The sequence below is a fragment of the Pleurodeles waltl genome, chromosome 4_1 (assembly GCF_031143425.1).
Source record: "Pleurodeles waltl isolate 20211129_DDA chromosome 4_1, aPleWal1.hap1.20221129, whole genome shotgun sequence".
Lineage (NCBI taxonomy): Eukaryota > Metazoa > Chordata > Amphibia > Caudata > Salamandridae > Pleurodeles > Pleurodeles waltl.
Window position 1 is genome coordinate 784,717,504 of NC_090442.1, and position 27,000 is coordinate 784,744,503.

Genomic DNA, 27,000 nt, shown 5'->3' on the forward strand with positions numbered 1-27,000 from the left:
ACTGGACTCTGCCATGGACATTCCTCCACCATCACCCATCACCATTGTGCCATCCCCTCCAATAATTAGCACTTCAATAAACACCCTTGAACCACAAAACAATCTGGAGTCAGTCTGTGATTTTGAAAATGTGTATTAGCAATGACAGTGACAAAATGCGTTTTCAATTGTAATGCCAACATACCTATGTCACACATCACAAGTCCATGAAGGATGCAAGCAGATGACACACGTTGGTAACCACACCTGTGAAACCGTATTGGAAATGTACAACTCAGTTACCAAATACTGCTTCTAATTGACAGACAGGATAGAGGTAGAAGTGTGAAAGTGAATGTAATAGTAAAAAAGTTGTTCTCACCTGTGTGTCACTGGAAATATTGCTGTATGACTGACTCCCTGTTGTCTATGTCTTCTTCCTCAGCTTCCTCCTCATCACTGTCCACAGGCTCCACAGCTGCCACAACACTGTCATCTGGACCATCCTCCTGCAGAAAAGGCACCTGCCGTCGCAAAGCAAGATTGTGAAGCATCGAGCAGGCGATGATGATCTGGCACACCTTCCTTGGTGAGTAGAATAGGGAACCACCTGTCATATGGAGGCACCTGAACCGGGCCTTCAGGAGGCCGAAGGTGCGTTCGATCACTCTCCTAGTCCGCCCATGGGCCTCATTGTAGCGTTCCTCTGCCCTGGTCCTGGGATTCCTCACTGGGGTCAATAGCCAGGACAGGTTGGGGTAAGCAGAGTCCCCTAATGGAGTTGACCCATCACATACAGGATGCTGCTATTCCGCAGGATGTAGGCATCATGCACAGAGCCAGGGAACATAGCATTTACCTGGGAGATGTACTGGTCTGCCAAACATACCATCTGTACATTCATCGAATGATAACTCTTCCGGTTCCTGTACACCTGTTCACTCCTGCGTGGGGTGAACAGAGCTACATGGGTGCCATCAATAGCACCTATGATGTTGGGGATATGTCCCAGGGCATAGAAGTCACCTTTAACTGTAGCCAAATCCTCCACCTGAGGGAAAACGATGTAGCTCCTTATGTGTTTCAGCATGGCAGACAACACTCTGGACAACACGTTGGAAAACATAAGCTGGGACATCCCTGATGCCATGGCCACTGTTGTCTGAAATGACCCACTTGCAAGGAAATGGAGCACTGATAGCACCTGCACTTCAGGGGGTATTCCTGTGGGATGGCGGATTGGTGAGATCAGGTCTGGCTCCAACTCGGTACACAGTTCCTGGATTGTGGCACGGTCACAGGACATTCGCCACTGGAGCAAGAAGACGGCGGAGGCTCAGCTGGGGATGGCCTCCCAACGTGGGAGGGGTGCCCGTCGCACCATGACCCCCCTGATGTTCCGGATCCTGGCGGTGGCCTACCCAGAGTTGGATGGGCGCTTGAGGGCATCACAGCAGACACAAGGGGGTGAGTACACTCTCATTCTGCGGACTTTGCGCGCAGTGGAGGGTTCTGGGTGGGGGAGGCGGGCTTTGGGTTTCCCTAGGCCAGGGCCAGTTACGTAGGCTAGGCCCCTTCGTAAGGCATGGCCCTGTGCCCCTCCACCCCACCTCTGTAGAGTGCCAAGTACAGGTATACATGCCCCTGTGTCATCTATGTGGACAGATGACACTCATAGCCATGTAGGCCATATCCCAGGAATTGCTTCTGTAGAGGCCAAGAGCACGGCGTAGTGCAGGGGGCAGCTGTGTCTGTATTGTCCGCCAACGGTAGCGGTAAGCCATGCACTCAACCTGTCTTTCTTCTGTCATCCCCCCCCCCCCTTTTTGTGCTCTCCCTGTTCTTTTGTGCATCAGCATCATCAGACGGAGGTACAGTGGCACTGGAGCACGAGGGAGCTTCATCCCACATGGCCATGGAGGGCCACACCACAGACTCTGAATACACCAGTGGGACGGAGGGCGAGGGGAGCTTCACGTCGGTCACCGGATCAGCAAACAGCGACATGGACTCGTCCGCCGATGGGAGCTCCCTTGTGGTGGCGGCACCATCTGTGCCCCCCACTTCTACTGGTACAGCCGCCACCCCCCCTACCAGCACCGCCCTCCCAGCAGCCCCTTAGCCTTCACTCCGTGCCCGCTCACCCAGGAGGGTGGGCATCACCTTCGCCCCAGGCACCTCAGCCCCTGTCACCCCTGCTGCCCTCAGTGAGGAGGCCATTGACCTCCTCAGGTCACTTACTGTTGGGCAGTCTACCATTGTGAATGCCATCCAGGGTGTAGAAAGGGAGTTGCAACACACTAATGCATTCCTGGAGGGCATTCATTCTGGTCAGGCTGCCCATCATCGAACCCTGCAATCTCTGGCCTCAGCACTGATGGCAGCCATTGTCCCTTTGTCTAGCCTCCCCCCTCCAACTTCCTCCACCTAGACCCAATCCCCTGTACCCCATCCTATCCCAAGCACACCATCAGACAAGCATGCACACACCTCAACACACAAAAGTAGCTCAGGCAAACATAAGCACCACACATCCCACAGGCACTCACACAAGCATCACCCACATACAGACACAGCAACATCCACTGCCTCCACTGTGTCCCCCTCCTCGTCGTCTCCCTCCTCCCTCCCAGTGTCGTCTACACTCTCACCTGCATGCACTACATCTACAGGCACTAGGACTCGCACCAGAACACCCAGCACCACACCCCGCTCACCTGCACTAACCACCCCCACTACCATTTACACGTCCCCTGTGTCCACTCCCAGTGTGTCTGTGACGCCCCCTCCCAAAGTACACAAACGCGGGCACCCACACACCCAACATCCATCCACCTCACGACAGCCTCCAGTACCTGCACCTGCACCCAAATCATCTAAAGTTACACCTCCTACAACCACCTCCTCTTCCTCCACTCCCAGACCCCCACCAGCTACCCATCCCAGTGTTCGTCAGAAACTCTTCCTCAGCAACGTTGATCTCTTTCCCACCACCTCCACCCCTCCAATTCATAGGTCCCGTAGTAGCACCTCAGCCAAAAAAAGTCTGGTACCAGTGGTGCGTGTTAAAGGTGTGTGGAGTGCACCGGCCACCAGGGCAGCCAGTGTGACACGGAGCCAAAGCACCGCCAGTCCACCCCCTGTAAAGCACCTTAAGTTGGAAAGTGGCCGACGGGAGAGGGTGAAGACTCCTGCCAGCAAAACAGCTCACAAGGGTCCCGGGGGGAGTGCCGAGTCAGCTGTGACTCCTCCCAAGGTGGTGAAGGGGCAGAAGAAGTCTCCAAAGTCTGGTAAGAGCAGCACAGTGGAGAAGGCCGCCATCCTCCCCGCCGGCCGGGACACCACCACCAGCACTGTCGTCACTGGTCCGGAGACCACCGCCAGAGTCAGTGCCCTGGAGGGCCCAAGTATCGTCACTGGTCCGGAGATCACCGCCAGAGTCAGTGCCCTGGAGGGCACCAGTATCGTCACTGGTCCGGAGACCACCGCCAGAGTCAGTGCCCTGGAGGGCACCAGTATCGTCACTGGTCCGGAGACCACCGCCAGCGTCAGTGACCTGGAGGGCCCCGGCAGCCACAGCCCCGCTGGGCACTGAGGGACCGTCATGCCACACACCGCTGCACAGGTCAGTGACAGCAAAGGCAAGCACCGCTGAACAGGGCAAAGACCGCCATGGTGAAGACCGCTGAACAGGGCAAAGCACAGCTGAACAGGTCAGTGACAGCAAAGGCAAGCACCGCTGAACAGGGCAAAGACCGCCATGGTGAGCCGCTGAACAGGGCAAAGCACCGCTGAACAGGTCAGAGACAGCAAAGGCAAGCACCGCTGAACAGGGCAAAGACCGCCATGGTGAAGACCACTGAACAGGGCAAAGACCGCCAAATCAAGCATCGTTAGCCCATGTGCAGCTGGGACAGTGACGGAACTGGGACCGTCACGGGGAGCGTGATGCACTCTGGGCACCATTCCCCCTCCAGAACCAGTGGAGACCTGCATCCACTCTGTCTGTCCTTCACAGGATGAAGCACTCTGGGCACCAGTCCCCCTCCAGAACCAGTGGAGACCTGCATCCACTCTGTCTGTCCTTCACAGGATAAAGCACTCTGGGCACCAGTCCCCCTCCAGAAACCAATGGAGACTGTTATCCACTTGAGAGACTGTGGCTTTGCACTCCCCAGGATGGTACAGTGGGCAAATCATCCACTGGAGAGACTTGAGAGACTGTGGCTTTGCACTCCCCAGGATAAAGCAGTGGGCAACCCACCCACTGGAGAGACTTGAGAGACTGTGGCTTTGCACTCCCCAGGATAAAGCAGTGGGCCACCCACCCACTGAAGAGACTTGAGAGACTGTGGCTTTGCACTCCCCAGGATAAAGCAGTGGGCAACCCACCCACTGGAGAGACTTGAGAGACTGTGGCTTTGCACTCTCCAGGATAAAGCAGTGGGCAACCCACCCACTGGAGAGACTTGAGAGATTGTGGCTTTGCACTCCCCAGGATGGTACAGTGGGCAACCCACCCACTGTAGAGACTTGAGAGACTGTGGCTTTGCACTCCCCAGGATAAAGCAGTGGGCTACCCACCCACTGGAGAGACTTGAGCGACTGTGGCTTTGCACTCCCCAGGATAAAGCAGTGGGCAACCCACCCACTGTAGATACTTGAGAGACTGTGGCTTTGCACTCCCCAGGATAAAGCAGTGGGCAACCCACCCACTGTAGAGACTTGAGAGACTGTGGCTTTGCACTCCCCAGGATAAAGCAGTGGGCAACCCACCCACTGGAGAGACTTGAGAGATTGTGGCTTTGCACTCCCCAGGATGGTACAGTGGGCAACCCACCCACTGTAGAGGCTTGAGAGACTGTGGCTTTGCACTCCCCAGGATGGTACAGGGGGCAATCTACCCACTGTAGAGACTTGAGAGACTGTGGCTTTGCACTCCCCAGGATAAAGCAGTGGGCAACCCACCCACTGTAGAGACTTGAGAGACTGTGGCTTTGCACTCCCCAGGATAAAGCAGTGGGCAACCCACCCACTGGAGAGACTTGAGAGATTGTGGCTTTGCACTCCCCAGGATGGTACAGTGGGCAACCCACCCACTGTAGAGACTTGAGAGACTGTGGCTTTGTAATCCCCAGGATGGTACAGTGGCCAACCCACCCACTGTAGAGACTTGAGAGACTGTGGCTTTGCACTCCCCAGGATACATCAATGGGCATGGAGCACCGTTGTGGATCTGGCGTGGTGCTGTAATCCGGCTGAGGTGCCCCCCCTTCCCTTCCGCCTGAGGTGCCCGTTGTATTTCTATCTGATGCCCCTGCAGTGTTCTCTCCGTTAGTGGAAAGGTATCTAGTGTGGGCCTCGCCCATGCATTTTGGGCCCAGTGGTCCACGGACATTGAATTGTGCATACCTGCAGTACTAATCGTGATGTATGATTTTCGACTGTTTATATATATCTGTATATATTTGGTTACTGTTATTTGATACATTACAATGTTTGAACTGATTTCCTTTTGTTTTTGCATTCTTCCTGGGGGGTTGTGGGTTGTTACTGTGCTGTTTGGAAATGCATTGGTGTGTGTGTTGTAGTGGGTGAGGGTCGGGTTGGGGGTGTTGCGTGTGTGTCCCCCTGACTTTTGCCTCCCCCCTCCCCTATGTCGTAGGTGCAGTACTCACCGTTGTCTTTGGCGCCTACGTTGCTGGTGTTCGTAGAGGAGCAGGAAGACAAGCGCAGGGAGTATTTGTAGTTCGGGCTCCATGGTGGCCTCCTTCCTCGTGGCGTGTGTTAAGGTGAGTGTTTTCCCATTGCAAAAGCTGTTTCCGCCGTGTTTTTATCCACGGTGAATCCGCCCCGGAAAAGGTGGCGGATTGCCGGGTTGTGATACTGTGGGCGGTACATTGTCTTCCGCCTGTCTGTTGGCGGTGACCGCCGTGCTGCTTGTCTGTACCGCCGTGGCAGTAGGAGTGTTAAAGTGGCTGTCTATGTTGCTGGTTTCCGCCACGGTCATAATTCCCTTTTTTTGTCCGCCGGCCTGTTTGCGGTATTACCGCAGCTTTAACACCGTCCGCCAGGGTTGTAATGACCCCCTGTATGTCTGTGCAAATGTAATATTCATTTCAATTGAAAATATGTTGTCTGTAATAGCAATGTGCTACTATACCATGAATACTCCACTGTATGCCACTCCACTCTACTCTGCGATACTCCACACCACTGTACTCCATTCTGCATCAGTCCTCAATACACCACTTCACACCACATCATTTTGACCACTCCACTCTCAACCACTGCATTCTACACCACATCACGCTACACTTCTCTACTCTACTTTATATCACTCTACACTGTGCCAATGCACTCTTCACACCAATCTACTCTACACCACTGCACTCTACAGCATTCCAGTCTAACCCACGCCAGTCTACTCTGCACCTCTGTACTCTATGCCACTCTGCAAAGCTACACTTAACATCACTGCACTCCATGGCAATACACTCTTCGCCAATGCACTTTCTGCCGGGGTCCAAATTTCCACTCCGGGCTGCGGAATATTATGGCTGCATCATCTTCTTCATTCCACCTAATATCTTGTTAATCTACTACCAGGCACTCCCTGCATTTTTATCTCGCTCTTGCGTGTCTTTTTCATCCCTGCTTTTCCCTTTGGCCATTTTTTCCGTCTTTCTGCTCCCTTCCTACATTTGTGTTGTTCTCTCTCTTGCATGATTCAAAGTGTGATGAGGGAAAAAAAAAAGTATTGGTTCTCAAAAATGAGTGCCGGTGGGCCCCACCTGCAATCACAGGCTCAAATTAAGCGCTGTCCCCTGTGTGTAAGTATGGAATATCAACGGCTACACTTCAACAGCAACACAGGCTTTTTCTTTTCACCTCTATCACAGTCCTACTGAGTCTACAAACTTCGGTCAATGCAGTTTTTAATTAGCATTTTGTTGTAAGCACATCAGGTCACTGTGCTGAAAAACAAATCAACCTTTCCACAATACTTTTTTTTATCAGTCTTTAGACCCAAGGAAGCAACCCTCAATAAATGTATTAGTCGTTTTTCATACAACATACTATAAGTGTGCACATTAAATATTAGCCACTTTAATTTTTGGATATTCCTCCATTGTTATATATATATATTCATTACAAGGAATCGTGTAGTATAAGGAATAGAGTACCCCAAGTGTAGTTTAAGCGGACATGATGAGTTACTTACTGTTTGGGATATGTGCTAGTGCCAATGGGGCACAGAAGTTAGCCTTCTTGTGTGTCAGCAGCAGTCCCTCAACTGTGATGAAGGCCAGGTTGCACTGCTCACTTAAGTCTGATCCTGGCTAAAGGTTAGAAAACAAGATCATTCGGGTTCAAGAAGTAGCTTAGGTCACATTTCGAGCAAAATAGGAATCTATTTGAAAACAAAAGTATTCTTGTGGCACTGGTGTCATCAAACTAGCTACAGGGCCTGGCGACAAGAGAAGCACAGACTCATGAGCCTTCAGGCACTAGTTGCGCCTTGAAAGGTGTTGATTGCTGACAGCGGTGGATTACCACTTCCACAGTACTGCAGACCTCACAGTGCTCTAACTGCTCCCAGCATGCACAGCACCACCCTCAGGTGATGGCTTGCACCATCAGTCTTTCGGATCTTGTTATATAGAGGCTACAGGATCATGATTACCACATGCCAAGCAAGGTGTTTTAGGCTCACTCAAGATATCATGTGCCAAAGGCCCGTGCGTCTCATGTGCTAACTGCTGTAACTCTACACAGGATTATCGTGTGCCAACTACAATGATACTGCACAAAACACTTGTCTGTCAAATGTCTAAACCAACTGAAGAGTTATAATTTGTCAGTTGATATAATCCCTCTCAGGACAGGCCTTGTGGAAATTCCCTAAATCCACTCACCACAGTTCTTGAGACATTTGCTCCAGGCAGCTTAAACTCATGACATGTATCGAAAGACACGTGGCATGGCTTGTGCAACTGCCCCAGTCTTAATAAGTTCATGTTGTCTGTCAGAACTCACTTCATATTGCATACAGAGTGATAGGTACCAACTGTTGTAACTTCCATAAAGCATGCCATGCGCAGGTTACGCCAGTAACACCTAGGATGTCATGTACCAACAGATCTAGTGCCTCTAAGGGTGTTCCATGTGCCAACTGCCCTAGATCTATTCAGGAAATTCAAGGGGCAGATGCCCAAGCCTGTTCTCGGTCATTTTAATTGTGTCATGTTTTTTATGCTTAGGGTATAGCACTGTTTCAGTATTCTTTGTTGGAATAACTCAGTGTTTATGTTGGGCTTGTATTGTAGGATGGCTACATCGATTTTATGGAGTATGTGGCAGCCCTCAGCCTCGTTCTGCGTGGGAAGATTGAACAGAAGCTGCGATGGTATTTCAAGCTTTACGATGTTGATGGAAATGGCTGTATTGACCGACACGAGCTGCTCAATATCATTAAGGTAATGGGCGACAACAAGTTTCAAGTGTCCCAAAGTGACCTTGAACAAGGCCACAAATGCATTGCAGAATTCCATCTCACTAACACTTCCACACAGCAGCAGAAATAGTGTAAATCTTCAAATCCATCTCAGACAACATCTCACCATCAAAACATCCAGGGGCGGGTGTAACTCTTGTATTCCATGTAGTGTCAATTACTGTGGAATTACGCAAAAATTCCATGAAAGTTGCCTATTTATGCTAGAAGAGTAATTTTGCATTTAGCTGAGTTTTTTTGCGTAAAAATGCCCTGTTGCGTCAAAATTACACAAAGATTAATTTTGCACTAAGAAATTGTGCTAAATGCAGCGGAACATGAATGTGAGCAGCTGCTCGGACTCAATGAATGTGCACTTGGGGTAGAATTTTTCTCCAACTGACTCCTGGAATTTAGCATTAGTTTCTTAGCCCAAATTGACTCATATCCAAAATGGACACAAGGATGTGCTTTATGCTAACAAAATAGAATAAATGGAACAAAACATAGACAGCAGCGCAAGCAGCTGCTCGGTAAATGTGCTCTTGTGGTAAGATTTTTTTTCCCCTAAATTAGTCTTCATTACGCAAGCTGACGTAATCGTGTTGTTATACGTAATTCTGCATCAAAGAGTAACGCAACATTACTGAAATTACTCCAATTACTCCAGTGTCATTGAAATTTCGCTCAGACCTACCAATAACCTACCCAACAACACAGGTCTGAGTTGCTTGTTGATCACACAGTCAGTCCATCTGAAACCAACAATTCAGTCCAATAAATCCAGCCCAGTAAATGAATGAGTAAATATAAAGCACACAACTACTGAAGGCATTCTGGTGCTGAAAACAGGTCAGAGCTCGGGGGAGATTTCTTCAAAGACATTAAGCAAAAAGAAAGGTTTTCAGTTTTTTCTTCAAAAGGCTAGCTGACTTTGATAGACAATGCAAGGCGGTTCCAGAGAGTGGCACCAAGGCAGAAAAACAATCTGCATTCTGCTGTAGAAGTGTGATATTTGGGGACTTCCAACCAGGCCTGGGAAGTGCATCAGAGACGATATACAACATAAAGCAAAAACAAACATAGTTAGGACCAATTCCAGCTACCGTCTTGTGAACAATATTTTCTTGGACAAAAAGGTATTTTTGGAAAATTAGGTAAAATATGCATAGCAGCGTTCTGAAAAGTCTCCAGCCGAGCAACAAAATATTTTCTTAGCCCAACAAAATGGTGTTGCCATAGTCAAATAGGATGAGACAGCAATCTGGAACACAAGATGTTTGCCTCTGCTACAAGTAAAGGTCACATTTTCTTACAATATTTAAGGTGATCAAAGCAGGTCGCAGTAAATTTGTGTACATGTGGAGTAAAGGAGAGAGACTGGTCTACGGTATCCCTGTGATTTATCACTGTCTTAAATGGACAGTAGTGTGTCCCAAGGTAAAGGGCACCCCTGCAGATCACCACGTGGAGAGTTGCTTCCCTAAAATAAGTTAAGTTTTTAAAGATTTGTAGTAATTGAAGAAGATGCCACTGAAAAACAGAAAAGAAATCTCAACTATGACTCTCCATTTGTATAAAGAAGTAGCTGAGTGTAGTCCGCACAGGTGATAAAAAGAAACAACAAAGTATATGATAGGAGCAGTTGTGGAAATAACATGAACATTAATTAATTTAAGGCTCAGGAAGGATCATTGGGGGACACTGCAATCAAGTGGTCAGAAAGACGTTTGAAATCGGAGAGATAAATAACTTGTCGGTGTCAGTGAGAAAGTTTCTAAGACAGAATCATTCAAAAGTTCTGATACCGGGGTCTAATATGAAAGGCCTGCAAACTACAGATGTTGGAGGGGGTCCTGTATGTTGATAGAAAACACCAATTGCTGAACGGTCAGTCCAAGGGAGACATAAAGACAACTAATAATGTTCTTGTCAAAGCTGTAAATTTGGTCCAGCACGTGGACAGCCGCATGAGTAGAGTCCTGACCTTGGTGTAGGATGGGCATACTAATGCGCGAGCCTACTAGCACTCATTCTGTCATTCAAACATCTTAACTTGAAAGATATGTGCAACTCAAAGATAGGTGACCATCCCATGAGCACTGTGATGCATCACCACCAATCAAGGGTACTGTCCATGGGATGGTCATATCTTATACCACCCTAATATAGCAAGTATGCAGGACTCACTTCATTCCTTTTCAAAAAGAACATGACCTGATACCACAGCTGTTGAATGCTGGCAACTTTCATAGATACTTTAATCCATTGTTGTCCAATTTACATCCATAAGTCATGAATCCATACCTGAGTTTCAGGATATCCTCAAAATACAATGTTTCATTCAAATTTACAGTCAACATTTATCACGAGAATATGGTCTGGATCTAGCTCTCCCAGACCACTCCTGCTCCAAGCTAACATAATACAAATTAATTGTCCATTTCACCAAACATGAACTTGTAGGCACATGTTTAAGAATTCCATGTGGACCTCTCATCACGTCATTGCCATACAAATTGACAGGTTAGGCTCATCATAAAACTCGTAATATTCCTAAAAAGAAAGTGAATTCCATTCTAGAGCTATTTCCATCCAGAATGCTCCCTAATGCAAGTCAGTGGAAGTATTATCTCTATTATCCGATTAAACCAATACAATCTAGTAGAAACATACAGGGATCTAATCCATTCTACAACTAGCACTAGCCCGATACCACACGTAAAGTTGGACTCGTTCATTGTAACTGGAACTTAACTCAGAAATCCAAATCCAAAGGGCCTTGCTACAGCAGTGCACAGGGCCAAAGTCGCTGTTCATTGCCTATCGAACCATTTCCATGCCCAAACACCAAACCGCAAATGCAAGAGCATGGCAACCCATCCACGACCTCAGACCCACACTAGTCAAAGGGACTGATCAAGTCTATCTTAAGCCTAAGCCAAGGACATAAATACAGATTGTAAAGAGGCCACTTGCTGTGTGGTGGCACAATTCAAATGTCAAGAGTATCATTTAAATCTGACTAGGAGATGCAGATCGTGTGATCCCTTTGGGACTCTTTTACCTGTTTTGAATCTGTTTCTCTGAGATCCTGAAGTTAATTATTGTGTTTACCTTCTTCCAGTAAATTCGTCTTGGTCAAAAGCTGTGTAGCTTCATTCCTTATGATGTAATCAGGGTCAAGGTTTGACTGATGTAGCTTCTCAGGGTCACTTCTCAGGGTTACATCGGATTGTCCAAGGAAATGTGGTGTCACTTCTGCTACCCCGTGATTCCCTGCCCTATGATTCTGCCACTATGTGATCCTGGTGAAGTGATGGCAGTGGTTCTTAATGTGCAGTTTGGACAATTTCATCCTTGTCAGACTAGGGCTAAGCTGATATTCCACTGCACAAACTGTCTCCTGATATTCACCAATGCATCCCTTTAAAGCTTTCTCTCACACAGCATGCACACCATCACCCTTCTACATATGTTATTAGTAGTTGTTGAATGCACATAAACCTACTCAACAGCTCTACAAGGCTCCTTCCGGCTTCACTTTCATCCAGGCACGCATCTAAAAGTGTGTTTAAGAGGACCAGGCATGACAAGGAAAGTATCCATCATGACTGCTGCAGAGGTCTGCTTCTACAAGAGGTTTGCCTCTTGATTGATTTCCTCTCAGTGGGCACAACGTTATCGGTTTTCAACTCATTTCCTCCAACTTTCCACAAAAGCACTATGTGCACCAAAATGGAAAGGACTTTATTTATATGCAGGTTCTACTAACTTCGTCTGTGGTGCCAAGAAATTTCAAGCAGTATTATTCCTATGCAGAGTTCATCCTCTCCCTTGTGCTTCAAAAAAGCTTTAATCCCAGGTCTTTAAAGTTTCCCTAAACCAATAACTTTGCAGACAGTTTGGACTGAGACGTTGCTTTGCATGAAGCATGCAAGGACCTTGCAGCAGAGTGCCTTGATTTCTCGGAATGATGCTTGTGTAGTTTGGATATTGGCTTTATACCACATCTGCAGAATACCGGGAAGGCTAGAAATAGACAAGTAATGGTTTGGGATCTGGTGAGCGTTCGTAGAAGATGTTCTAGTCAGATAAGTGGTGTGGGTGGTCTATGTGTCCCTTAAGATGACACACTTGTAGCCACCCACCTCATTACAGCATATATTGGCATCTGTTAAGCTTGAGTCTTATAGAAAGGTCGGAAGTTTTAGCGCCAGCCCTTCTCTACTTAAACACATTGACGGTAATGCTCCAGACAGCAGCATCCCATGGTTCCTCCACAGCACCCTCTCCTTCTACAACTGTTGATGTACAGCATTTATATCTATGAACACTGGACACTGGTGCACTGCAACACAGTCCAGAACTGTGAGACAATCTAGCTTGACCCCACTTTGGAGGACATCACTGTGCAGAAGCACAGTCTATTTATGAAAGGATATATGTGATTTTTGAGTACTGTGTGAGCACAGAAATAGTGGGCATTATAATTATGTAGACGTGCATGCACTACTGCTCATAAATGACATGAAATTCCAAACTACACATACGTTAACTAGAATGCATATATAAATAAATTTTCACTATACAAAAAATCCATCTCATTGATGCAGGCAAGCGCTATCAATCTAAGACACAGTCCAATTAACAGTAAACCTTACTTAGTCTTATAGGTCGTATCAATTCCAATACCTACACTAAATACACACTAAATTCCATTGCACTTATTCATGTATGCTTGTGTATTTGTATGTGTGAATCTAACCAAATGGTCACTCAGCAATTTACAGTTGTCAATGTCACTGATGGAGTCAACCAGTATTTGTAAAGGTAGCTGGGTTTTGGTAGTGCAAATTGACTGTTACTATAAGGGTGATATAGCATTGTTTAAAGAGGTGTGTCTTCAGTTCTTTCATAAATTGCAAAAAAATAGGGTGCTCCTGATGGACACAGAGATATTGCGCCAGAGCATGGGTGCACAGATGAAGGAGGCATGGTGTATTTTTTGATCTTCATTGTCTCTACATTGAGGGTGTCCTGCTGCAACTGTGCTGCAAGCCAAAGGGGACGGTGAGATTCTCAGACAGGTATTTATCATCGGTGCTGGTCTTCATATTTCGTATATGATGAAGCTGTTTTTTAAAATATTGCAAGCCGGCAAAAACAAGCCAATAACAGCTAACAGTATGAGGGTGATGTGATGTGAAATTTTGTAGGCCCTGGGTGAGATGTGCTGTGGAGTGTAGAATGCCCTTATTGGGTGGCAGGGCACCATATTAATAGTTCCCCAAAGTATGTCTACTTGGCTGAATGCCGCCAATTAAAAATAACAAAAAAGTATTGATCCATGGGTTTAACGTTTACTTGTGACTAAACGACAAATGGCCAATATGTAGAAATATAAGATCACACCCCAAGTTACATATTTCACATTCGAAGGGGGGACTACTTAAACGGGCAGAGGCAGAGAACTTTGCACTGACAGTGCAACGAAAGGTGAGGGTGGGGGATAAGCCAAATAACTTTCTGGGATGCAATACTCCTGAAATCAACAGCGAACACTATTGATACACCTCTTTGAAAAAATAATATTCATGGAATATATAGAAAGTCACAGGAAAGCATATTGGTGGGTCACCACGCCCACTCATTGCCTCGGGTTAACTAGTAAAGTCAACTCATGAAACTATTATGAAATGCATTGTACAGTAGACACCAAATAATGAGGTATACACTCTAACCTCCTTGGTTTAGAAATATGAATCAATTTGAGAAAGCTCATTATAGTGATCCACGATGTGATTAGCATGTATATCGTGCTTAATAAATAAGAAAAGTGAATTTTTCGATAAAAGATAACTTTTTCTTACTAAAACGTCCAGAGTCTCACAGATTATCTCACGATTTGTTTGTATCCTGATAGTGAAATGATTACAGTGTATGTGTTTAATGATCTGTATACAGCCGGGCCATAAAGATAGTTTCTATCAAGAAAATGTTAACAAAAACATTAATAACAAGGATAAGAGGGCCAGTGTGGAGTCTGGGAGGTTATGGGGCAGGTGCTTGTACCACTCATATGCGACAGTATGGTGGTTCAAAGAGCAGTTCTGAAGTTGCTCTTAGGGCTGGAGGGAGTGAAAAGGCATGAAACCTTAGACAGCAATGTAGTAGCTAACATAAAGTTTAATCTTAAAAGTGCCTCAACCACTTCAATCGTCCACTCAAGAGCTTTACTCTTTCTATCCCAACCCTCACTCTTATCTGAATCTTAACATTTCTTGCTGTCCTTATGACAAACTAGTATTCCATGTTGACACAGTGGTCAGACTAGTTACGTGTTTTCACATTTTTTAAAAAGAGAGAGCTGGTACAAGGCTGCTTTTTTCCATGGCAATATGGAGGATGAAGAGGATGTCCAAAGTGAATTAAAGGGACTGGCTTTTAGGTGGAAGTTTGGGTTTAAATCCATCCAGGTCCATGTCAGTCAGCCATGCCTAGACTAGATGTTGCCTATTGGTCTTGTAAAATGATAGAAATTCAGTCTTGGTCGGGTTGAGTTATAGGTAAGTGCTGGACATCCAGGTCTGGATGATGTACAGGCAACGCCTGAGGTGTAGGATTGCTGGAGTGGAGGACACTTTCACGTAGAGTTTTTCAATCTTGTTCATCTCATCCATGCTGTAAACTGGTGCCTCTTGTCAAAAGCATTGGCACCCCTGATCTATAAGAAAACATATGGTGTGTCCCTAGCCTGAACATTGTACTTATCCCACACCACAGATGCCCTGTCACACTCCAAGGAAAAAAAAGATAAAGAAATAATTTTCTTTTTATTAAGACCTTCACCCAATCTAGTAGCAACATGCTTTGTCATCAGGACTCATCCTGGCCCCTAAAAACCAGTATGGCCTCAACGGTATTCCGGGAGCGCTTTGGATATATTATGTGACTGTGGAATCCAGAAAGCTAAAAATATCTCCACCAGACCTAGGTATCCCTTTATTAATGGTCTGGGGGATATAGCTAAAAACGTATCTCCCAGGGGTTTTAGAATACAATAGTCCCATGACCCTATGTTGATTGTCAACATGTTTCAGCCCAGGCTTCTTTGGTCTAGGGCTTTAATCAGGACGTTCTCAACATTCAGTGCACCGATGAGGTATATTGGAATTGCTTTGTGTGTTGGCATGCACCACTATTTTGCATGCAAATGGAGTATATTTACTCACCAAGATGTAGACGACTGCTCCTGTAATTGAGAAGCACACACATGATAAAACTACCACTCACTCCATGTGTATTATTGTACACCCTGTGCAGCACTAATCACCACATCCAGAACACTCTGGACCATACACCTTAGGCGTTGATGGCCATCCTCATTTACAACAAAAACGCATGCCACACCCTGCTTATTTTTGTGTGGAAGATGCCAAGCCATTCTCGGGGAGGGTGTATCCTTTGGTTCCTTTTTGTTCATAATAAAGGTCTCTCCTTCACTTCGAGTGGGTAAGGCCTTGTTTGGAGGCTTTTTTTTACTGTGTGTTTTTTATTACTTCTTATCTATACCCTATCCAAACATAGTGCATGGTCCTTTCCTACATGATTAGGTCTATGTTAATACTGTATTCAACACAAAAGATCCTGGCCATCAGCCTTTTCTAGTTATATGTCTCCTAAATTAAAAGACCTTAAGACCAATCCCATTCCTGATACTGATACCCTCTATGGAATCTCTGTGATGAAAATAAAATCTAATCAGAATACCACAACCAAAGCAATATCGCACTATTCACCCTTTACTAGCTTACTGGTATTTGAATGTTTAGGGAAATTAGGAGAGTTTTCTTCTTTCTCCTATGTCTATAGTAGCTTATCTAACAATGGCTGCCAACGACTTTAGATCATCTAAGATCTGCAAGCATGATTATTATTAACATTATTATTGAAAGTTATTTTTCACGCAGCTACCTCAAAAAGTTTCCCGGGGCAAGCGGCATAACAGGAGTAAAGAAAGCTTACAGCTTGAATAGCCACGTCTTCCGGCCTTTACAAAAATCCAGCAGACATGAGCAAGCTCTGAGGTGCTCAGGGAGAGAGTTCCACAGTTACGTGCCCAAGCATAAGAAAGAACGGCCTTTCATGCGCGAGCGAAGAAAGCAAGGTACCATGAAGAGGGATCTAATAGAAGTACTCATAGGTCGTGAGGGATGGTAAACAGTCACCAGTTGTTGAATATAGAAGGGACCAGATCCATTTGAGCTTTAAACATGTAGCATCATGCGTCCATTTTCTTGCGATAATGGCATTACTCCTAGTCCTACTCCCTCGCCTTCCTTTAAACCAATGAGGCTTCCTGCCTCCCACTAGACCCTCCCTTCCCCTTTTCAAACCCTCCCCCACCCCTAACCCCTTCTGTACAAACACCAAGCCCAAGTAGCAACTCAGACAGTCCGTACCGGGAGGGCGGGAGGGAACGGAAAGGAAGGCGAGGGAGTAGGACTAGGAGTAATGCCATTATCGCAAGAAAATGGACGCATTACCTCCCGTCCCTCCCTCGCCTTCCTTTAAACCAATGAGACATAGCAAGAAACACACAGGAGACGGACACTGAGTTGCGAAAAGTTTATTATCATGCACAAAGGCCACCAAAACCCCACCCCTATTACCTCATAGAGGATAAGACTCGGTGACCTAATACCGACTCCAAACTACCCAAGTCCGACAGCCTATAATGCCGAACAAACGTCGAAGGAGAGGCACAAGCGGCGGCCCTGCAAATTTCCACCACTGAAGTCCCCTGAAGCTCTGCCACCGTAGCCGCCATACCCCTTGTAGAACGACCCTGAATCTCTTGAGGAGGAACCACCCCTTTCAAGGAATAAGCCAACAGAATCAATGATCTCACCTACCGACTCAAGGAAGCCGTGGAAGGCGTCTCCTCTTTACGGGCCGGACCGAAATTTACAAAAAGCGAATCACCCTTACGGAAAGGAGCCACCACACGCAGGTACTCCAACAAAGCCCTGCGTACATCCTTCGAATGCAAACGAACCTCGTCCACCGAGGAGGGATTCGGACAAAAGGAAGGAAGGATGACCTCCTGGCGAGCATGGAAAGAAGAATTGACTTTCGGGATAAAAGAAGGTACCAGAACCAGAACCACCCGATCCTGAAAAACTTTACAAAAAGGAAAAGAACAGGCCAAGGTCCCCAATTCCCCTAAACAGCGAGCCGAAGTAATGGCCACCAAAAAGAACCTCTTCAAGGAAAGATGGTGTAAATCACAGTCCCCCAGAGGTTCAAAAGGTGCATCCGTTAAAACATCCAAAACCAAAGAAAGATCCGATGAAGGAAAAGAACGTACAGGGCGAGGAAACAAATTAAGAAGCCCCTGAAAAAATCTAGGCATCGAACGACCCTCATCCGAAAGATTATGCCACGGACCTCTAAAGGCCTGAATAGCCGCCCACTGTACCCGCAGAGACGCCACTGACAACCCCAACTGTGCACCTTCCTGCAAAAACTGCATCACATCAAAGATAGACGCGCAGGTAGGATCCAATTCATGCCTTAAGCACCAAGAAGAAAAAACCTTCCACTGCCTACCATATGAAAGCAAAGTGGAACGCCGCCTGGAAGCCAGTAAAGTAGAACTCAAAGCCACTGGTACCCCCAGACCTGTCAAACCTTGGTGTTCAACTTCCAGGCCGTCAAGTGCAACCTCCTCAATGACCCCATCGAGAGGCAGGGAAACTCTAGGGGTGACGGACAAAGAGGAAGAGGCCACATCCGCCCGGATGCCATCAGCCGCAGCAATGGGAACCAATTCGCCCTCGGCCAATGGGGTGCAATCAGGATAACCCTGGCCCCCAGAAGCCGCACCCTCAACAGAAAAGACCTGAGTAGCTGAAACGGCGGGAACACATACAAAAGGCCCCTCAGACAAGGACACGACATCCCGTCCACATCCCAGGTTCGGGGACACCGAAACCGGGAGCAGAAGTGACCGAGCTTCGGGTTTCCGCGGACACAAACACATCCAGCACTGGAAGACCCCAGAGCCGAACCAGATGAAGAAACAGTGACTTCCGGAGGGAGAAAAGTTGAGAGGAAGGAATCACCCTGCTCAGCAGATCCGCCCGAACATTGACCACCCCCCGAATGTACGTAGCCCTGAGAGAAGGAACCCACTCCTGAGCCCAGGAAAAATCTTCCTGGCCAGACCGAACAAAGCCCTTGACCTGGTCCGCCCCGTCGGTTGACATAAGCCTTGGCCACTAAGTTGTCCGTCTGAACAAGAACCACAGCTCCCTTCAGGGACACCTGAAAATGGATCAGCGCCAACAATACAGCCCTCAACTCGCGCCAATTCGACGACCGATTGGCCTCTAGCGGGGACCAGAACCCCTGAATCTGTGCCAACCCCATCCAAGCACCCCATCCGGAGAGGCTGGCATCCGTAGTCACCACCACCGGGCTCAGAGGAGACAAAGATACCCCTACCCGAAGATGATCTGCATCCAACCACCATCTCAACTCCCTGTGAATCAATCCGGACTCCGGAACCCTGGTCATCAGAGAACCGGACCCTGGCGCCCACCTTCTCAAGAACCAAGTCATCAAGCACAGCAGATGGAAACGCGCCCAAGGGACCAGAAATATCACAGACGCCAAATGACCTTGCAGACGCAACCATTGAAGAGCACGGGGGCAGTCTGTAACACAACCTTCCTCACCATGGACTGGAGCACACCTAACCTCTTTTCTGACACTGTCACCAAGCCAAGAAGAGTCCGAAACCGAGCCCCTAGAAAAACCAGATCCTGGGATGGGACTAAATCTGATTTTCCCCAGTTGATTAAAAACCCGTGGTTTTGCAGGACCACCAGAACTTGGGCCACCTGCCTCTGCAACAGGGCCAGCGAGGGCGCATGGATCAAGATGTCGTCCAGATATGGATGAATAAACACCCCTTCTGAATGTAGCAAAGCCACCAGGGGGGCCAGCACCTTCGTAAAAATCCGAGGAGAGGACTTGAGGCCAAAAGGCAGTACGCAAAACTGATAGTGCTCCTGATCCACAGCAAACCTCAGGAACCTCTGCGAAGACCTTGCCACAGGCACGTGCAGGTAAGCATCCTGCAGATCCAGTGACACCAGAAAGTCCCCTTGACTGACCAATGGAAAGATAGTCTGAATAGCCAGCATGCGGAAATGCACCGTCCTGATCCAAGCATTCACTTCCTTCAGATTGAGCACAGGCCGAAACCCCCCTGATACTTTCTGAACTAGAAATAAGACCGAATAAGTGCCCTGACCCCTTTCTTCCAGCGGGATGCGGGAAATGGCCCCTTTGACCAGCAAGTCCCGGACTCCGTCCAACAATGCCTTTCTCCGCGACCCTCCCGTAGGCAGAGGAGTGGGTCGTACCCCCGAATATGGAGGCACCACAACAAAATCGATGACGTAACCATTGGCCACAATGTCCAGCACCCAATGATCGCTGACACTCTCCTTCCAAGTTGAAAGAAAGTGTCTCAGCCTTCCCCCAACCAGCCCTATGCCAGGCCCACAGTGATTGTCAGGATCCCTTCTTGAACCCACCCCGGTTCGAAGGCGCAGACTTCTTAGGGGAAAAACACGGCTGAAAACGACGTTTCCTAAAAGAAAAAGATTTGGCATCCATCTTAGGAGAAGAACGGGAATGTTTCTTCCACCCTTTTCCTGAAGCAGATCCCCCTTTATAAGGCAAGGCATGCTTCCGTTCCTTAAACGCCTTGGAAAGTATGGAAGGCAACTGATCCCCAAACAAGCTACGACCCTCAAAAGGCAGTCTCAGCAGGGCAGACTTATCCCCCGGGTCGGCCTTCCAGGATCGCAACCAGAGGGACCTACGGGCCCCAATCAAAGCACCAGACGCCAGAGCCAAAGTACGGACCACATCTGAAGACACATCTGCCAATAACCTGGCCTGCTGCTCCATACCAGCCAGGAGCTCTGAACACTCCGACCCTTCCTGAACAGCCACCGCCAGTTTATCAAAGTCCTGCACCAACAACTGGGCCACATAAGCAGAATATATACCTGCCCTTAGAGCCAGATTCTCAGCCGCAAAAGCCCTCTTAAGCCCTGAATCCACCTTACGGTCCATGGCATCAGTAGGCACACAATCCTCCGGATTGACTGCTGTTATGCCAATCAGGGTAGCCAAAATTGAATCCAGGCGGACCGAGGGAGGCAATACCTCCTCACCCTCAAGTAAATAAAGTTTCTGCTGGAATCGTGGAACCTGAGCCTTATCCACATCCTTCCATTCTCGAAGCACCATATCCTTCACAGGCCCCTGAAAAGGCATGGCAAATTTAGAAGGCATCTGATATTGCGGAAATAAGTGAGAGTCAGAGTTTGTAGGTTGAAACACAGGAAACCCCAAATTGTCCCGTACATGTGCCATCACATCCCACATCTCCTCCCTGGAGACATATTTACCCCCAGAGGACGTAGATGGAGCATCCTCTTCCTCACTCTCTGAGGAGGACTTCCCTGCAGATGCAGGTGTATGGGTAGCCTTAGACCGACTAGGCCTGGCCATCCCTGCTTGAAGAGCTCTGGAAACAGCCACCTCAATTATCTCCTGTACCTCCTCCCTGGACATGAGGGGCGCAGCACCCCCACCCTGAATCTGGGGGCCCCCAGGGGTGGAAACGCCATCAGCACCTTCCTCCTCTGAGGAGGAAGAAGAAACAATCCTCCGTCTTTTAGCTGGAGCTTTAGGCATGATATCATCCAAAAAACAAACTGCCACCAATCCTAAAACACCCCCAAATAGACAGGGCCCAGGACCTCCCACAACACCCCATCAACCAATCCACACAAAGGTCAAAACAAGAATTGCAGTCAAAATGCGGGCAGAAGGCCCGTCCTACCCTTACAGAACACCAAAAAACGCTCTTCGGCATCTCTCCGCAGCGTAGAAAACCGGAACGTAATGCCCCAGCCACAGAGAGCCGGCTGACCCCGTCAGCCGCCTCCCAGGACACGTCTTACGAGCAGCCCCGCCTGCTCAGAAAAGACGCGCCCGGCCGAAGCACACCTCGCGGAGCTCCGCGTCCCGAGGAGTGCACCCAACGATGTCCCCCAAGCCCTGCCGTGGAGGTAAGTGAAAAGGAAAGTCTAGCGTGGGCTAGACAAAAAGAACAGGAGGGGGTAGGGTTGGGGGGGGTTTGAAAAGGGGAAGGGAGGGTCTAGTGGGAGGCCGGAAGCCTCATTGGTTTAAAGGAAGGCGAGGGAGGGACGGAGGTAATGTGTTTAACGTAATATGTTTAGGAATTGGAAGCCAATGTAGCTCATGAAGTAGATGAGAAACAGAAGCAAACTTCGTCAGTCAGAAAAGTAACCTTGCGGCCATGTTCTGTACCAACTGCAGACAGCGCATGGATGCCTTGCCCAAACCCAAGTACGAAACATTACCATAGTCTAAGCGGGACAGTACCAATGCCGAGATCACTGTTCTTAAAGCGGGGAAAGACAGCATCCAGCTTATTTTCCTAAGCCATTTGAGCACCAAAAAGCAAGTGGAGGTGACTTTGATTACTTTGGGCCGCATAGATAATGTGTCATCCAATAAGAAACCTAGATTTTCAAATTGCGAGGAAGGAATAGGAAGAGGCCCAAGAGAGGGCCACCAATGTTGGGGGACCCCTAGCGAATGGTGTTTACCTAGGATCACAACCTCTGCCTTATCTCTATTAAGTTGAAGCATATTCATGTTCATCCAGTGAGCAATGCAGGTCAGACCCAGTAAAAGATCAGAGGAGGCCTATAATTGAAGTGGAGACAGTTAAAAAATGATCTGAGTGTTGTTGGCGTAGCTGAACAGTGTCAAGCTGCAACTCTTCACTTCTTCTGCTAGAGGGCAGACCTATAGATTGAAGAAAAGTGGGCTGAGGATTGAACCTTGCAGGACACCAGATATTAGAGTATTTGGGCTAGATTTGGCATCTGTAAAAAAACCTGGAATGACTAAACCATGCTAGAGTCGTGCCTTTTAGCCCTAGAGACTCTAATCTGTGCAACAGAATAGCAGGAGAAAGGGTGTCAAAGGCCACACTCAAATCAAGCAACACCAGCAAGGCTGACACTCCGACATCCAAGCGTTGCCTCAGATCTTCTGTTAACCCTAACAGGGTGGACTCCATGCTTCAATCCGTCCTGACTGTGAGAGATGCAGCACAATATGAGCTTTTATGAAAGCAGTAAATTGTGTATTAACATGCTTTTCCAGGATTTTGGAGAAGGAAGATAACAAAGAAATAGGAAAATAGTTTGACAGGTAGAAAGATCAGTGTGGGTTTTCATCGTCATAGCTTGTTTCCACTCTATCTAAAATGATATTTAATGAGCTGGGCTTAAGTAATTTCAGCTTGCCTGGGGGCAAGGGATCTTCAGGGGATTCTGATTTAATGGAGTATAAAATGGGCATAAAGGTGTCCATATCTAAAGGAACCCAAGCATCAATAGAATACTTTGGAGTAAAGTCAGAGGAAGCATGATTGATGACCCCGTAGGGTAAAGTAGAATCAGCAACAACTGCTCCTGAATTGAGCGTATGCAATGCGCTCACACGATCATTTTCCAGTTGAGCGTAGATACTATTAACTTTAGAGCTGAAAACACAAGCCAATTCCTCCCATTGAGCTTGGGGCACAGCATGTAGATGAGAAAGTATGTGCGCATTTGTTATGTGAAACTGACTACTGTCTGTCACTTTTGTGGTGATTCAGTTTATTTTTGCTGCTTGGCGTATTAATTTGAAAGGACTTTTTAACCTTTGCCAATTTGTGCTAATGGCCTTTAATATTGGTTGATGTCGCAAAGGTTTTATAGCCTATGTTGACAAAATGTTTAAAAAAAATCAGGCTTTTAACTGAGATTAATTGTTTATGGCTAACTACCTTTGATATTTGCTATGACCGCATACCTTTTTGAAACATTGTCTTACATGTGCCCCATTTTATTATTGAATTGTGCTGTAAAGTAATTATTTCTAGTTCTGTAATGATTTCATGTGCTGAACTTGAAGTAAAATCTTATCTACTGTCTAAACTAAAACATTGATGCTATTCACCACTTAATGGGCAATATCACGAAACTAAGGCCCTCATTCCGACTCTGGCGGGTGGCGGTAGCCGCCCGCCCTGGTGGGAACCGCCAATCGGCCGCCATGCGGCCAAAAGACCACTGCCGGCATTCCGACATTCCCGCTGGGCCGGAGGGCGCTAACCAAGTTAGCGCCGGCCGGCCCAGCGGAAATGGGGGCCGCAATACAGGAGCCGGCTCCGAATGGAGCCGGCGGTGTTGCGGCGGTGCGACGGGTGCAGTTGCACCCGTCGCGCTTTTCACTGTCTGCTAGGCAGACAGTGAAAAGCTTCATGGGGCCCTGTTAGGGGCATGGGCAGTGCAGGGGCCCCCAGGGATCCCAGGACACCCCCTTACCGCCAGCCTCTTCCAGGCGGTGAAAACCGCCAGAAACAGGCTGGCGGTAAAGGGGTCAGAATCCCCAGGGCAGCATCCAGCCGGGGCAAAAACGGCGGGAAACCGCCGGCCCCGGTTTTCTGACCGCGGCTTTACCGCCGCGGTCAGAATGGGCTTGGAAGCACTGCCAGCCTGTTGGCGGTGCTTCCGTCATTTGTGGCCCTGGCTGTCTTGGACCGCCAGGGTCAGAATGACCCCCTAAGTATGTTATTGACCAGAGACTACGGCTTTAAATTCCATTAAAAGGGGTCATTTCAGTCCTGCCATCTTTTATACATCCATCTAACTACACGCATTAAAAAACAAAAAAATGGCAGTCCTCCTTACTTAGAACAGAGTAGGAGACTGAGGGTTGGGTGGACAGGGTAGTCCATCACGTTTGTGATGAATCACGTGATTCACCAAACTCTAAATCATACTCTAATTAACAAATATATGCTAATGACTCTCGTCTCAGTCATTAAGTGTCAGTGAAGTCAGGAGTCATTTCAGGCATTCAAGCCATCAAAAGCTGATGTTCAAAAGAACAAAATGCAAACACCTTACTCAGGTCTGTCAACAAAGTAAACAACTCGAGACTGTTATCACATTCCTGTTTATCTTTTAGCCTCAAGAGCAGCGTGGTAAATGTGACCGCCAGTGGTAATATTAAAGAAATAAAGCAATATGAGCCACGCCTACTCTAGGCTCACAGAATCCCAGTCTGAGATGATCACCTCAATATCCACATATATGGGCAAACTGCAGAAAAGTATTTATTTACATTTCAGTGAAAAGTTTATACATTGCAGATTTACCCAAAACATATTTGGGAACCCTTAGAGACAGAATGATTTTTACATATAAGAACAGCAATAGAAACAACAGAGAATAGTTAAGAGCGGGCAAAATTTGGACAACGGAACAAAGCAAATGGAAATAAAAATACAATTGATCATAAACACTTGGCAGGAAAGAGCGTCTTGATTAGAGTTCTATTGAGCAGGAAAATTACACAATTTGAAAATATTGAACATAATGTTTTACTAGAAGCTAGTAGGCCAGGTGCATGCAAATGAGACAGTGGGAGGGATTAGCAAATGGTTGTTTTTATGACTTGTACCGCACAGAATTCCAGCCATGCTGGGTACTACAATGACTTCTCTGGCCTACTGAAGTTGTTTATATGGGCGATCACGGACAAATCAACAGAACAGTACCACCTATTGAAAATCATGTTGATGCTGATTCCCCATATGCCTGTATTAAATCACTAAAATCACTACATTGTTAGTCCATCAATTATAGCAGTGGCTCCTAACTTTTGGACTTCTGTGGACCCCACCTAATCATTACTGGAACTCAGGGACCCCCACTGAACCCTTATTGAAATCCAAGGAACCGCTCTGAGTCATTGGTAGAAGCTGGAAACCCCAGCATCACCAAACACCACAAACTGCTTAATAGTATTTGTTGTGGTCGTAGAAAACTGGCCAACCCGTAAAAGTACCTAAAAAAACGAAAGACACAACAGCCTACAAACACTCCATGCCTTGAGCCAAGTAAAAAGATAACTAATTAAATAAAACTGTTTAAAAATGCACTAGTAAAGTGAGGCAATTAGCTATTGGACACCTACAAAAATAGCCTGATCGCCACTGTGTAAGATTTCTCATCCTTTGCTGAGGGTTTATATTCAGGTAGCCGCCTGCTATTTATAGACAGCAGGTCTCATCTCTTGAGCTGGGATATACTATGAAAGTGAGTCATGCAGACAGTTATGTAAATAGGATTATCGCATAATCTTACATAATAGAATTTGGCACTTTCCCAGTGCTCCCGCCGCTGCCTGGTGAGTTCAGCATGCGGCACAATTATCACAGCCCAGAGTACCCCTAGTTATTTTCTAGGACTAAGCAAGATGATGATGGTGTCGCCTGAATCACTTACTATCTTTGCTATGGATGACCCTGAAATACACCAACTGCAAAACGATTTGACGACAGCAGGAATGGCAGTGCATTTGCTATAGGTGTCACAATATATGCAGTCTGGTCAGTGCCTACTCAAGGTCTTGAGCACTAATGTGCTCGAGGAACGAAACATCTTCTGAAGTCAGGTGGCAGCAGAATGCTGTAAATGTGCATCCTGTTTAACATAACAGATATTGTGCCTTGGTTATCAATCCATCTACTCAACCATTCTACCCACTGTCATCAAAGCCGCAGGCAACATCGAGATTTTTGGGAATTGCGATCAATTTAAGCATAATGTTTGTTTTTGTGCCTTTTGGGCTCACTGGGACACATAGTTAAGAAAGTTTGAAGTGTGCGCAGTCAGCAAATTGTGTTCCGTAGATCATGTAACTTGCCATTAATGAGCCTCCTTTCCAGACCATTAAATATTAATTTCTTCCCCGAAAAATACATTTTCAAGTGAAAAAATGCCTAGCCAGAAACTGTGCCAATTTTTAATTACTTTAAAAAATTCTGTCTTTACGATCCTCAAAGGGAGCCTCTTTTTGCAGTTTTGGTTGACAGTTATCCCAGAAAAATATACATATCTTCAATGCCATACCTATGAATTGTTTGTGTTAAATGTTCATGTGTCAGTGGCCTAAATATGTCCTCATTTCAAAGTGCATTAGCAAGCCTAGGAAAAACTCGTGGTGTGGAATCAGCCAGAGGGAAACTCTAACACGAAAGTCTGGGACCCAATAACATTCTTACTCCCACCTGTACACATACATATTGTTAATAATGGTGTTGAATAGCCTTCCAGTACAAACCTATTTGAGATGCCTTGATAGCATATACTACATTTCATGTATTATGTTCCATCTCTTAGTGTATGTCACCACAATCCTATAACGTTTCCTACTTTTCAATGATTGTTGTACGCCCTTTGGAGTCAGATATTCCTTTCATGTTCACATCAATATTGATTTCATGATACATTTATTGTTTAATACAAAGTGAAAGGTTTCTGAAATAATAATGCATC

General features: G+C 46.9%; 1 protein-coding gene across 1 annotated transcript in view; it reads left to right on the forward strand.

Annotated features, from left to right (window-relative positions):
- The window catches only part of LOC138288170 (guanylyl cyclase-activating protein 1-like), a 172,239-nt gene that overhangs the window by 31,183 nt on the left and 114,056 nt on the right, over positions 1–27,000 (forward strand). The window contains exon 2 of the mRNA XM_069229488.1: positions 8,310–8,459. Within this exon, the coding sequence (XP_069085589.1) occupies positions 8,310–8,459 (150 nt within the window). The remainder of the gene's footprint in view (positions 1–8,309; positions 8,460–27,000) is intronic.